This window comes from Pezoporus wallicus, unplaced genomic scaffold (assembly GCF_028554395.1).
Source record: "Pezoporus wallicus isolate ANWC-B61680 ecotype Strahan unplaced genomic scaffold, APGP_CSIRO_Pwel_v1 contig_14703, whole genome shotgun sequence".
Taxonomy (NCBI): Eukaryota; Metazoa; Chordata; class Aves; order Psittaciformes; family Psittacidae; genus Pezoporus; species Pezoporus wallicus.
This window is the reverse complement of record NW_026635616.1, coordinates 426,397-441,399: the sequence shown is the minus strand read 5'-3', so window position 1 is coordinate 441,399 and position 15,003 is coordinate 426,397. Positions and strand designations below refer to the sequence as shown.

Below are 15,003 nucleotides of genomic sequence, written 5' to 3'. Positions count from 1 at the left end.
ATAGTTTTATGAGGTTTTTTTATCTGTTGGAAAGCTCCTGGGAATAATTATCACTGGGCTTTCAGATTTTAATATTTTAATTAGAATATGTAACTAAGTAGTGATCATTCTAATTGTAACTGGAAAGCAGTGGTGTGTGTCTTTGTGTTTTTAAGTGCAAGTCCTTCTGTCTCATATGTGTAATGCATATGTTTGTACAAGGAAGGGGAACTGAAGATGAATATTGGTTGACTAGACCATCTTTCCCATTTCAAATTTGGCCTGATTGACAGAATTTTGGTTGGATCTGTTGGTTTTCAGTAGCAGCTGCTCAGTACTCTTGTGTATTTGCAGGCTCCTAGGAACCTGTAAAGCATTGTGCACTGTTGCATGGAGCTGGAGTGTGATACAGGTTTTCACTACCAGTGTCAGCTGTTAAAATGTCACTTTTGCCATTTTTCTGTTTCTTGATCCTTGCAAAAAAATCCCTGTCACCTGCTGGCCTGCCTTCCACTCTCCTCCCCCCTCCATACACTTTAATTATTCTTAATGCCTCTGTAGATGACTTACCCATCTGTTGTGAATTCTGCAATTAATTCTTAATTAAACGGGGCAAAATAATGTGTCTTCAAGCAACACTGGAGCAGATTTCCATCTACAAAAAGGGGAGGGGAAAAAGAATCTAGAGGCTGTTCTACTTGCGTTGAACATGAAGGTGTTTTTCTTAGCAAAGACCACATAAGAGCTTTGGGTGGAGTTTTGAGTTTGCTGCCTCTCACTAGTAATGAGGGATTTACTTGTCTTTGCCTCTGAATTATATTTGACTCTTGCTGACAGAACCTTCAGCCTCTAAACCCCTGACTGAATTGCCTCATCATTACAAAAATAATCCTCATTTTCTTCTTTAGCCTTTTGTGATGTGAAAGGAACTTGACCTCCTTTTCCCCCTAGCAGTATCTTTGTGTGACACACATAGGCACAATTAGAAACGTATTCTAGGTACTCTGGAGATGGGAAGGGTTGGGAATACAGCCAATGGTCAGAATGTACTTTGTGGTGTTGCTCTTTTTATTTGTGTGTGTGGGTTTTTTTAGCAGTGTTCTCCATCAGGGTATTTCTGATGCTGTGTGACATTTTCTTGGCTTTTACATCAGCAGCTTGGTGAACAAAAATGTTGTCTATTATCCAAAAAGTACTGATCCTCAAGAACAGCAAATGCAGTAGACTAAGCATCATGAGATTAAAGAAGCCTTTGCATTTCTTGCTGTTTGGTTTAGACAGTCTCAGTATTAAGCTCCTTAAATTATAGGGGTTATGAGTTGGGTTTTTGTTAAGTCTTTGGATAGACTAACCACTTATCTCCAGTCTTTAAGGATTAAGGTAGTAAACACTTGGGTTCTTGTTTCATTGTGACCCTTCAGCTGGCACAGAACTTATTTTTTTGCTAAGATCTTACCAGAGCCCAAATAATTTAAGGCTGCTTGTCTTGGAAATACTTTCAAGTGGTGGTTGTAGATGACTGGTTGATAGGAAGACCATATTGAAACCTACCACAGTCCTCCTTATTGTCAAATACTGCAGTCCTCCTGTCAAAGTGGCTCAGAAGGGAAAGGTTTTTTTGGTTGGTTGGTTGGTTTTTAACTTAAGCAAAACAGAAGAAGAGTTCATTTAAAAGAATTGTCAATTATAAATGCATTGGTGGAAGAGAAGACCATGATGTTAAGCTCACCTGCAGCTGCCTCTCCAGAGGCTTTTTGAATACTCTGGGAAGAAGGATTGATTCTGAAAAAAATACCTTCTGGCACAACTATTATTATAGGCTGATGCCTTATTCCAAGCAGCAAAACTGAGTAACTTTCCTGAATTATTTATTTATTTATTTATTTATTTCCCTCTTGGATAATCTTTCCTGTTTCCTTTTGTGGCTGGTGAAGAATTCTGAACATTTCTAACTAAGCATCTGGTGCTGACGATGACCTTTTATTTGAATAAGAACTCGTTTGATTTATGTGTGGTGTATTTACTGTGAAGGAAACCTTTCCCAGCAGGTCACAGACAATTCCAACTGTAAGATGCATCAAACACTGAATGAAGGAATGTTCTACTTTTCTTCTACTTGGAATACATATTTCATAAGAATGTAATGTATCTCAGCTTGCTTAATCTGCTGTATTTGCTCAAGGAATTTAGCTAAAATCTGCTGAGAAAGGGAAGAGTTTATATTCAGCTATGGTTTCTTGCATACTCAGTTTCATCGACTAGATTCCAAATGTAGGTCTCAGTACAGCTCCTGAACAAGGCAGTATGGTTTTAAGCAATACCTTCAAGGATATTCCTTCATCCTGGAAACTTGTCAAGTGAATGATTCTTTGATGTTTTAATAGGGAAACCATTGTGGGAGATATTGTGGTATGGCATTAATCATGTTATGAAGATTAATGTATATCACTGCTCTGAGCATCAGAGTGTTAATTCTTGCTTCCATGGCTTTCCTATGTAAAATGTTGACTATTTAGATGAAGATGTGCAAACTAGTGTAATATTTTTCTGTGAATGAAGAGGGAGATAGCACATCATTCATCATGAGATGGAGTCAGCTTCTGAAATTAATATTCAACATGAGGTATTGCTGTTCTATCCGTCAATTTCCTGTGAAAACAGGACAACAGATAATCTTTAACAGACCTGGTTAAAAGCAATTCCTTTTCAATGTGACTTTTTTGTGGACCACATTAATTAAAAGGATCAGCAAATGTAAAATCTTATACTTTGGAGGAGAGAGAGGTCATGCTTCTGGGTTGGGCACGTTTGTAATTATAAGAGGTTCTGTGATTTAAGGAAATTCAAGCAGATGTCCGTAGCCAGCCCGTTATCTGTGGCAATCTGTTGAAATAAGGTCACATATAGATTGCTAGATATAGCAAAGTTTTGATTTGCCTGAGAACTTTTGTTCTTTTACTGTTTATACTGAGATGTAGCTGCCTCCTTTCAAATGGATGCATGTAAGGTTTGTGCTTGGTTGCTCAGCCTGTCACAGTTATTGAAGCCTCTTGCACAGCCTAGCCAGAGTAATCTGAGAAAGAACGAAGGAAAGACTGTGAATATTGTCACTTTCTATCACTTCTATACCAGTAAAATTAAAAACATCTCTAGTGATGTTCAGTAATCTAGGTACTTAGTATTGCTTTTACGGACATTTGCCATTAAATCAGGCTTTTATTTTGATGTTATAGAACATTCTACTTTCCTTAAGTATTTCCAAATGGCCCATTTTACTAAAAGTAAAAACTGTAGGGTATTTGCAGGATCAGAAAGTTTTTTGTCTGCTGAAAAGCTAACAACAAAGTTATTTTGATGGTATTTGAGAAATGCGTCTCAGACTGTGACCTATGATACCTTGGAAGAATCTCCCATTAAATATTAACGGACGTTGCAGAGATAGTTTTGAACCTGCAGAGAAGTTTTTTGTTTCGCTTTTTTGGTATGCTTCCTAGAATTGGCCTTATACATGATGTAAGCCTTAGAAATGACTTGAAAGTAGATAATACTTTCATATCTATAGCTGTAAAATTGACAGCCATTAAAGCACCATACTGATGGGCACTCCTGTTTACTGTTCTAACCTACTGAAAAAAAAAAGCATCTTTGAAAAAAATTATACTCTTTTGTTATTTCTGTTGCACTGAAGCTTCAGTCTTTCATATTCTCAAACTGATGTTGCTCCCAGTGATAATGGTGGTGCTTTACTATTCTGGCTAAGCCTTACCTAGATGTAATTCATAAAGAAGTAATACAGACTGTTAAATCTAAACATTTTCCAGCTCTGGTCCTGTCATCCAGCATGCTGCATTCCCTTTTGTGTAGAATTGTTGGCCTGTTTTATAAACATCATCTCTTTTCCATCATCAGTCTTTCAATGAAATGTGAAGTAGTGTTATACCAGAAGAAAACCCAGTGAGTTCATTCTTCCTAGATGGAGCAAGATGTGAACTAATCTGTTTTGAAACTTGCTTTCCAGTCAGCTCTGCACACATCTGATACTAGTTGGATGTGTATTGTTTCTGTAAAACATTTGCATGGTGCTCTCACAAGACCTTTCTGAAGTGAAGATAGGACATTGTTGCTTCCCTTTTATTTGCAAGGACAGTGTTCTAATTTCTGTAACGATCCTGAAAGAAATGTAGTGTATCGTTGAATCGGTGTAGGCTGTTAATTGCGTCTGTGTTAGATTCTAGGTGTGCATAAGTGGTTTGCTTATGTTTTCTAGTGTTTTTGTCGAAGCGTCATTAAAGTTAATTGATCCAGAGTTCTGTGGTTGCTTCTTTTTGATGAAACTGCATGTGGGCAGAAATTTGGTTAAATAGTAAATGTAGCCCACTGAATAAAAACAGTCTCAGATTTTCTACATGTGGTTTCCTTAACTTGCAAGTGTAAAGAGAAGGGAGTGTAGAGCCAGTGTCTGAGAAAAATGGCTCTCTAAAGCATTTAGAGTATGCTGATATGAATTAGCATTGCCCTGTTTGCTGTGATGCCTCTTCTGAGCTAAAGCAGAGCTGCAGGAGTTGTGTTTCTGTCTGATAAGGTAGGATGAAAGTTTTTACTTTTTCGCTTACTCATCTTTTATCCTTTAGTGTGTGTATGGCCCAGTAAACCTATCTCCTTTCATTATATTGTCAGCAGTTTGTATTAGAGCTCAACCAGTGGTCCAATATATAAGCTTAGTCAAGTTATTTTACCTTTGTCTACCTTGTTTGCACTCTTTCGTCCAGAGTTGGCCAGTATAGCTTTGAGCTTTAAGTGGCTTGCAACAAGCCTAGCTCTGGTGCTGGGGCTATAAAGATACAAGGCTAGCAAGAAGACTTCTGGGATCCCTGGATATGGGTAGCAATGTACTGCTGAGGACTTCCAGCATTTTTGCTGCTGGGACCTATCATGCCTGCCAGCCCATAGTGGTGACAGCTCCAGGGACCGATCCTGTCGGTGAAACAATTTGTGTTGCTGTTTCTCCTTTTGCAGCTGAGATTTTTGGTTCTTTGTTATGCAAAGGTTTTGGCACATGACTTAAAAGGTTGTGAAAAAGCTGATCATTTCTGCCCTAGATGCTGAACAGTTTTTCAGTGACTTTTGTGTTCATAAAATGTTCGCTCATCAATGTAAGACCCAACTGCTGTTGTGATGCTCTGGATAAACAGGAGTTATGCAATAATCACAGATCATGAACGTACGTGCTCAGCTGTCACAGCCTCAAATACCTGAATCTGAAACTTGCTCACCTGGAGACTTATTGTAAGACTTTTCCACAGGGGAACAGTTAAAGCTTAGTGTAGGTAAAAGTGGCTGAACATTTGTGTATTAAGACTAAGATTCATCTGAATGGCAGGGATAGAGGGCATGTAACCGTGGTACTGTGGCACAGACAGAGTTGTGACCTGCAAAATTGTATACAAAGTGGATAATTTGGTGGCTTTGACTAGTTCATATAGAGTCGTATATGATTCTAATAACACTCTTGAACCAATTGTGTATATATTTTTTGTGTTAAAATGGGGAAAAAAAAAAGATAGTTGGCGCAGATCCTGAAGTTTCTTATGCTGTTATGAGAACTGCTGGTCAAAAGAGAACGGGCCTCTGCATCTTTCCCATCTTTTCTTCTTTTCTAGAATCCTAGGGATGAGTATTTCTAGTATTCTCAACATCTTTATTATGTCAGTCGTTTTTACCCTGTAGAATAATGTCAGTATTTGCCACCATCTGTAACTGCTTAGCACATTCTTTTCTTATCTTTGTTTTTAGCTGTACATCCTTGACCCCTGGACCTAGCTGTGATCGGTTTAAGCTACATATCCCTTATGCTGGAGAAACACTCAAATGTAAGTTAAAAACTATTGCTATTGCATCTTGGCCTTTCTTTCAATGTTCTGTATCATACTAAGTTTTCCAGTGTGTCTGACTTCAGAGGTTTGAGATACCTGTGTTTGTTGTTTTTTCTTAAAGGTTCAGCTCTAAGAATATGCGACTGTAAAAACATCTAATTTTTAACTTAAGTTTACAGCCTTCCTTAATGCTACAAATTTGAAAACATGAATCCTGAAAGCCAAAAGTCACCTCCCAGTATTTCTAATAAAATCTCATGACCAAGACAATCTCATGACCATTTTTAGACTCACTTCTGATTTGTATATGCTTTGTGTTGTTTCCTTCTCTTTTATGAAGAATTCCTTATTAAGCTCCAATAAAAGTAGTTGGTCTGATATTTTATTAGGTGTCTCTAAACAGTAACTGCCATAATTGACCAAATTAGAGAAATGTGACTTTTTTTTTTCTGGTTTAGTGGTGTGGTTAAATCCTCCTTACCCTTGGAGGCTCTGTAGATAGCTGGCTCATTTGTCCACTCTTCTATTAGTTTGTTTTATTTCAAAGGATTAGGATAAAATTTGCTTTTTTATGTTTTTAGAAGGTAAAAGCCAGTTTTCTAAACACTTGAGTTGTAAAAAATGGTAAGGTTGTGTTGTTTTTATCTCTTAACAACTGAAACATGAGAAGGGATGAAGAATTTTCAGATAAAGTAAAATTTAAAATTTGGTGATTTTAGATTTAGGGCAGCGCTGGGGAAACCACGTCTGTAGTACTGTGTCCAGTTCAGGTCTATCTAGTGCCAGAAATGCATGGACACAGTGGAATAAGTCCAGCAAAAGACCACAACAGTGACTGAGGGACTGGAGCCTCTGTTGTGCAAGGAAAGGCCAAGAGAGCTGGGGTTTCTCAAGAAGAGAAGGCTCAGGGCAGATCTTTTCACTGTGTATAAATTCCTGATGGGGGGAAATGGTGAAGATGGAGCCAGGCTGGTCACTGTAGGGAAATGGTCACAAATTGAAATGCAGAAAATTCTATTTAAATATAATACCCCCCCCCTCATTTTGCAGGGGTGGTCAGTAAGTGGAATACAGTGTATTCAGAGCTCGTGTAGCTTGTATTTCTCCATTCTTGGAAATACTCAAAAAGCAACTGGATGATGCGGTCCTTATCAATCTGTTCTTGGTGACGCTGCTCTGGGCTGAGGGATTGGACTAGGCAGTCTCTAGAGATGCTGTCCAAGCTCAGCTACCTTGTGGAGTCTGTGGAAAATAATGCTGTCTGGAGGCGCATGTACTTAGTGTGAACAGAAATGGTAAACACTTCAAACGCTGCTTTGATAGAATCCGCTTAGACTGCATCATACATATGCTAGAGCTCTCCAAGGCATTTAAATAAGTTGTATTCCTTCTGTAGTAGTTTTTCTTGTCATTATGTAGTGTGCTAAAAGCCCTTCTTTATGAATAGAAATCAACACAATTAAACTTCTTATCACTAGAAGTACTTTAAATCTTCCATTTGGCACTTACAAAGAAAGTTGACTTTCCCAGTCGGTGGTCTAGAAGTTTGCTCGTGTGTTTGAGAGGGGAGCTAGGCTCGTGTATCAGTCTACTGTGACTATTTTATCTATTCTAAAAGTATGAAATTATGGCTCAAGAGGCTTTACTAATCTTTCCCAAGAGATAAAAATGAAATATTAAGTCCTAGCTAGCAATTATTCAAAGAAGAAAAGGATATAGCTGTGCATTTATGCAGAATATTCAGTAAGTAACGGCCTTATTTATATGAAGCCAACAACCCTACTGGGTAGATTTTGTCTTTATTTAAACTTCTGTTTAAAAAAAAATGTGATACTGTGTAGCAGACTCAACCTGTTGAGTCTTCATGTGTCCTGCAGTGTGTGGTAGATTCTGCATGAGACTTGCTTGATGACGACAATCAAGATGCGGTGAAAACAGGCTTCATTGGATGATACTGCTTTAGAGAGTAGTATTTTATTTTCTATGGGACTGTAGTAACTCTCTTATTTATCACCATACAGGGCCTTACTAGTACATTCTGAGAGCTTTACATCTTTACTTGTTTTTAAGTAGGTGCTATAATTGTTCCAGATTCATAAAGGAAAATTAGTAGATTAAAATGTCTGTATGCAAGGACATAGGAATACAGACTATAATAACATACTAAATGACTGTAGTCCAGTTAGAATACCTAGAAATATGATTATGGACTATGCCTTGAATTTAAATATTGAGAAATCAGCTGCTTACCCCCCCTCCCCAGTTCTTTTATTTTGTACATCACATAAGCAATTAAAGGAAACAACTATAATGCTACTGCTCTTCTCCACCTTTGCAAAACCCAATCCACGCATTCTAACCATGCTACGTATTTTAAGGTGATCAATTGAAAGTGATGTAAACAAGTGTATCTTTTCAGAGGTACCTAATAATATCAAGTAATAATAATACTCCACATTTCAGCATTACATGTTTGGAAATGCTGTGAATCGTTCAGTCTCACAGCATGTGGAATAAATAGTGATGTGAGCAGATTCAAGAAAGCTTGAATAATTTTGTGTTTAGATCTGTAATGTTGGCAAGGGAAGACGGCCATGGTGTGCAACCAGAGATTTGTAGATACTTTGTTGTAGGCTGTTGCTAGATATGTTATCTTTCAAAGGCAGAATATTTCTGCAAAAGAAAGTTGCGAAATCTGCCAGAATAAAAAGATTGGCTGAAAATACTCAAGATCACCAATGTACGGTCTTTATTATGTGGTACCAAATACAGGCTCAAGTGTGTAGTTCCTTTGTGGTTTGTGTTACATCCTCTTTGCAACAGATCAGATCTTTGCATATCGTCAATCATAACCGCTGCCACTGCACAAATACCCTAATATGAATCCTAGTGTGTCGAAAACTGTTGGTTTGCTACTTTAGGGAAGTATAATTGCATAGTCACAGTCCTCGTTTCTGAAAGACCAGAAAATTCACTGTTCCTTGAAAAAGGAGAAAGTACTTGCAGACAAGGCAGTGGCTGACAGCCTATAGTGTAAAACAATTGTTTTATTAGCTTTGGTAGGATCTTGTAAACATCTTGTGAGTTAACAATGGCTTGTTCATAACTAATGCGTTTCTGGAGATCCAGCTAGTTACCTAATCAGGGTTTTTTTTTTTTCAGATGCCATGTTTCACCTTACTCTTGCATGTATTTCAAGCTGCTGGAATGTTATTCAGCTCCACCTAGGAAGCTTGGAGACCTTGGAGATAACCACAATTTTATGCTGGAGAAAAAGCTATGTCAATGTGTGTTGTCAGGGGGCTTATAAGGATGCTGAGGAGGGAGTCTTCATTAGGGACTGTAGTGACAGGGCAAGGGGTAATGGGTTAAAACTTAAACAGGGGGAGTTTAGATTGGATATAAGGAGGAAATTCTTTTCTGTAAGGGTGGTGAGGCACTGGAATGGGTTGCCCAAGGAAGTTGTAAATGCTCCATCCCTGGTGGTGTTGAAGGCCAGGTTGGACAGAGCCTTGGGTGCCATGGTTTGGTGTGAGGTGTCCCTGCCCATGGCAGGGGGGTTGGAACTGAATGATCTTAAGGTCCTTTCCAACCCAAACTATTCTATGATAAATTAGTTTGTGATACCATAAGTTTTGTGTTTTCATGGCCAGAATGGTTAGAAAACTTGAGTCTACGCTTCCTTGACTGTCAGTTAAAATCTGAGGCAGACATTGTTTTATCAGTTCATCCAGCACTTAATGCTGTTTTGTTAAACTCAGTGCTTTCCTTTATATTTGCATTTTTCAAAGCTTGTAATGTTTGACTCCAAGAAGACTGTCTGTAATATCCAGGAAGAGGTTGAATCTGTGTTCCAAGGATAAAGCTTACTTAAAGTGGCATGCAGAGCTGTCCTTTATTGCTAACTGGACAGCAGTATCTGCTGAGTAAAGTTTGGTATTCTTTCTGGAGAAGTACTTGTGTATTTTCAGGTGAAGTGTTTTGTAACTCTTGCAGATATTTTGGTTTTCCTTGCTAAACCATCAAAGCAGATGTCACAGTGGAAACTGTCAGGCTAAGCAGAGTTCTAAACTGTAATGGGCTTTATTGAATAATATTAATAATTAAAATATACCATTAAGAATCAGTTTCTTGGTCATGGCAATTTTCTCCCAGTGAACCCTGGAATCTGTTGATTTTTGGTTTTCCTTTGTCACTCAAGCTTTCACTGCTTCTTGCTGATAAGAGAGGTTGATTCTTGGTAGTATTTTGTTTTTGTGTATTTTTTTTTTGCCTATGCTCTTCAGATTTTCTTTTTCAGGCACTGATGCCTCCCTCCCTCTCTCTCTGTCTTTCAGTGCTGTCATCTGGAATTTCACAGTGATTAAACAATGTGTTGCCCTTGCAATGCTACTGTTCTCTGTGGCCTCTTGAACTCTAGTATTTGAATCTTGTGTCTGATTTTCACTGTTTTTCTGTGAGAGGATTACAGCTCTGGGTTCTACTGGCACCACTTTGATTTCCTTGATCTCAAAGAACATCCTTTGTCTCGTTTAAAGCTTGGATTTTCCTTTTTTGCTTCTGATTTCTATTTTTTCCTGTCTTACTCATTTTAGTTACAGGTCTTAGAGGAGGAAATCACAGTTTTGCTGCCTAAGTGGTCTAAGAATATAGCTCATAATGTACTGTACAGAATTTCATCTGCCTTTATTCCTGAGATGGACAGCAACACCCCAGCAAAAATGGAATTACTCCTGCATCTTCTCCCAGTAGTAATTTTGTATTTACCAAAGTTGTGCTGTCATTCCAGGAACTGTATCTTTCTTGCCAGCCAATTAATAATGGGCTCTATAGATAGTCTATTACTGAATTTGACTTCAAGCCTCTAGACCAAAAATCTTTATAGTGGGATCCAGTGACAAGTCAGCGGGTCTGCATTTAGTTCATTTAAATCCTGTCCTACTGCTGACTACACTGACTTGATATCTTGGTTGCAGATTGTAGTGAATAACTGGTTATTTTTGTACCTGTAAAGACAGTTAACAGTGGCTGGTTTAGGTAAGAATTATTTTATAGAGGGGATTGATCAGTGGGTTTTGTCTACAACTTGTGTGGCTATTAGAAGAGATACGTTAGCATTCTGCATAGATGAATAATATGGTTCTACTTACTGTCTGTTTATTCTCTGTACTTAGTGCTGACCTAGACATTCTTGCGTCAGTAAAAGCTGAAGAATACAGATATGCTCTCAAAAGTAGAGGAAGTTAACTGGTACATTGTTTCCTAATTTTGCTGCCTTCAGGGATGTTAACCCCATCTTTCAATACTACCAAATATATGGTATGGTTAACAAAAAGAAAGAAGAATATCTCAAAAGGGAAGTTATCAAGAGAGGAAGAACTGTATATAGGAGAGGCCAGTGGAAAGCAACTATAAGAATTTAAGAAATATCTCTGTTTGAGAGTTACACCTGTCTTGCTTTAAGTTAATCCTTACTACTTTGTTAGAATTGCTTATGCATTTTGATAGATGAGAGAAGAACAGTGTGTGTGTGTTTTAAAGAAATTATAGATTTAAATATGATTTTTTTTTTTGACCATTGGGAGCATATTATCTTTTCTTTTGAAATTCTGTAAAGTAAAATATTTCAAAATATAATGTTGTTTGCCTGAGGAGATAAAAGGAAGAGAAAGTAATATTTTTGGATAATGAAAAAAGAAAGATCTACCATACATCCCTTTTCTTCTAAATTTATCTTTGAGCCCATGGCTTTAACTTTATTAAAGTAATTTCAAATTCTGTAGTAGTATTTAATTGGAATTGTAATTCCACTGAAGTAATTATTGGCTAGTGTATCTATAGAAATGAGAGAAATATGATACAAGTATGAAGGTTTTGCTTCCTTTGTTCTAACAGTGGGATGGTCATGGTCAGTAGCCCTGAGAACACCACTGTCAAGGGAATAACAGTTGAAACATGAGGATCTGCATACTCGTGGGTTGGAGATACAAGAGAAAAGGGTATTTGTTTCATTTGGGTGAGAAGGGGAGAGAATGCAGGGGGTTTTGCTGGTTTTGCTTTTGAAATTAAAATGGTAACCATTCTCAGACTCTTCAAGCACAACAGTTTTGCCAGTGGCTTTATTGGTTGAAAATCTGTATGGTTTCACCACAGCACAGTTATATTGAAGGAAGGTAAACCACTGGTAAACTGTGCAGTTATTCAACTAAATTTGTAACTGTAAATTGCTAAAAAAAAAAAGGTAAAAAGAAAAAAATGTGTTTTTCTACTGGGTCAGGACAAACTGGTAGCTTGTGATTCAAAATATTGACCACCTTGTATTTTGTAAGCACAATGCGGAGACTAGTGTTAACATTAATGTGATGCAAAACCAGATTTGCTGTTGCCTTGGCCATTGTTTTTGGTTAAATACGTTGTATTTGACGGCAAAGAAGCTTTTTTCAATTTATGTGTCGTACTCCTGCCAAGCAAACTGTTAACTGCAGTTTTAATTTCTCTGCTTTGTGGTATTTAACAAGAATAAAATTCAGATTTAGGATTGTTTCCCTTTCTTTAGTCTGATTTTGAATGGTGTATTTTTGTGAAAAATATATAACTTATGAAAATATCTCATGCTTGTAGTTGTTAATAGAGCTAACTCATTCCTTAGTACCCAAGCTTCTGAGAGTCAGAGGTGTTGCTTTTTCTGTCCTAGTATGGTAAAATAAGCAAGACATGGGAGAAACTATGTAGAAGAGGAGAGCATGGAACAGAAAAGATAGAGAGGCCGGGGATCAAGTGGGTGAATGTCTAACATGGCTCAGAAAAAGGTTCTTTTTTCTTTCCTTTACCAACTAGCTGAACGCTTTTGGATTCATGGCATAAGTGAGACTTACTAGAATAAGATTTGACCAAGGGGATGCGTTTTTCCTTTTTTAAGTCAGTGGAAAAAAATGTTCTAAGGTTACATCTTCAGTAGTAAGTTGCAGTATTTAACTGCCAGAATGAAAACCACTGGTGATAGAAAGCACAGCTTTTTTCTAACTGTTTACATTGAAGTGGAAATGCCATTTGGTTGTGACCTTTTTTGTCTTTAATGTCACCCAGCCTGTGTGAGGTTTGATTGTAGCAGAATAAATGAGGGTTTGCATTTGGATAAAAACCTGTGGTACTGTAGGAAGAGGGTGTTGTGTTTCTGGCTTACTTAGAAAATAAGGACAACAGCATGATTTGATTGGTTCCATGGGGTTGTAAAATGTTTTGAGTATGTCTCAGCACTAGTGTTTTGTTATTTTATGATCAACAGGCACTGAAATAATAGTTTTGCTTATTTTGAAACCTGGAGAACCCTTCAGCCATGTACTGTGTAGTGTTTTGGAAGATGACTATAGGGAAAAATAATCTTGAGATACACATGGGTTTCAAAATTACTTTTACTAAAGGGACTTGGGAGTTTGGATTTGAGGCATGTTTATCCTAGGCTGGTAGAAGCAATGACAGCAATTATAAGTAACAGTAACATAAAATAAAATATCACCATGTTAATTTTGACTCTGGACTCTGATCCTTGTACTGAGTACCTCTGTGATGGCAGTAGATGGTGAAAACTTCTTAAACCAAAATACCTGCGTAGTTAGTCATTCACTGTGAATAAGGAATGATATACCACTTGGTAGGAGAAGGAGTGTGACAGGAAGTAATAAAGAACAACTATGGGCATGTGAGAGAGGTAGTAGATTGGCTTGACCAGCTGCAATCGTGATGTGCCTAACTTCAGCATGACCATGCATCACACCTGAGTGGTAAGAGAGGGTCCTGTCCTTAGGTATTGATCCTGGTTCCACGGCAGGAATCACTGCATAGATATGCAGCTGACCTAAACCTCAAATTGTGAAAGTTTACCCCTTAGCATTTTAAACTAATAATGCCAATTTCAGTTTACTGTCATACTGCAGCACTGCATGGGATGATGTGCTGGGGGCTGCTGTGAGTTCACTTCATGCTGTAGAACCGAAAACACTGTGAGGAAACAAGTTTGTACCTGCTTGAACTTTCACATTGCACCTACTGTCGCAGCTTTGCTGAAGTTCACCTGTTACTGTGGAGCTTGCAGACTTGAATACTCTTAGAAGAGTCTTGGGGCCACCTCATGATCTAAGGTTCTATAACAGCTTCTCACTAATCAAATATGGAGTTATAACACGAAAAATATGCAATTATTTTGAGCCTTTTTTTACTCTGGGCAGTCTTTTGTAGTGTCTGTGTAGTTGGAGTGCAGCTCCTGGTGAGCAGAGCTGTAGCTGTGTGCACTGTTTCATCAACTCTGTTAAAACAGGAATGCAGAAAATGAAAAGCATGCAACTAGCAACTGCAGTACGAAAACTGTGTGTTAAATGAGTTACTTAGCATCACATAAGAATATGGCAAGACCACAGATACAGGTCTTTCCTTCAGAGTAGCACAGGGTTACCGAAGTCTTTTTCATTGTGCTGTGTTCCGAGTTATTCCTAACACGCCTTTATCTAAGCAAAGATCAGTCAAAGACTGTATAAAGGTGCCATCTCCTTCAACACATAACCTCAAGAGTTGCCTGCTCTGGATGTAGAAATTGGTGAGGTTGTTGCAAGGAGCAATACACAACTTTTTAATTGTAGTAAATATGAAGAAAAGGATTGAGTTATGGTGGCATAGGAACTATCCAGCCTAATAAATGTCAACTTTCTGAATTTTGTTGCTGCATTAAGGTTTGGGCAGTCTAGTAATTATTTTCTCTTAATATAGGTGCCTTTCTTATTGCAAGTTTATGCAGTATCCTCTAGGGTTGGTGCCTGTTTCGTTCTTCTTTGAAATGAAATGAAAGATTGATTTCGTTGACTGTGTTGGGTATTTTAACTGGCAGACTTCTGTTATTTGCCATGTCCCATACTTATATGTGCTCCTGACAGTTGTGAAGGGAAGAAGTGTGGACAGGATAAACCTACACTGTGTTCTACTGAGTCCTGTGAGCAGCAAGTTCATGATTTAGAGTAATACTGTAGAGCATACCTACTGCAGCCTGGCTGTTGGCTTCTTGGTGGTGAGCCCTTATCCTCTGCAAATTAATCTTTACAGCATCCTTGCTTCCAGCAAGAGCCAGGATAAGTTTACAAAATATTAGCAATTAAAACTGTCA

The 15,003-nt window shown here is 37.9% G+C and overlaps 1 protein-coding gene across 2 annotated transcripts in view; it reads left to right on the top strand.

The window, feature by feature from the left end:
• Positions 1-15,003, top strand: part of BABAM2 (BRISC and BRCA1 A complex member 2) — a 161,634-nt gene that overhangs the window by 13,490 nt on the left and 133,141 nt on the right. For both annotated transcript variants that reach the window (XM_057397022.1, XM_057397023.1), the window contains one exon: positions 5,773-5,849. In XM_057397022.1, coding sequence (XP_057253005.1) covers positions 5,773-5,849 — 77 coding nt within the window. The remainder of the gene's footprint in view (positions 1-5,772; positions 5,850-15,003) is intronic.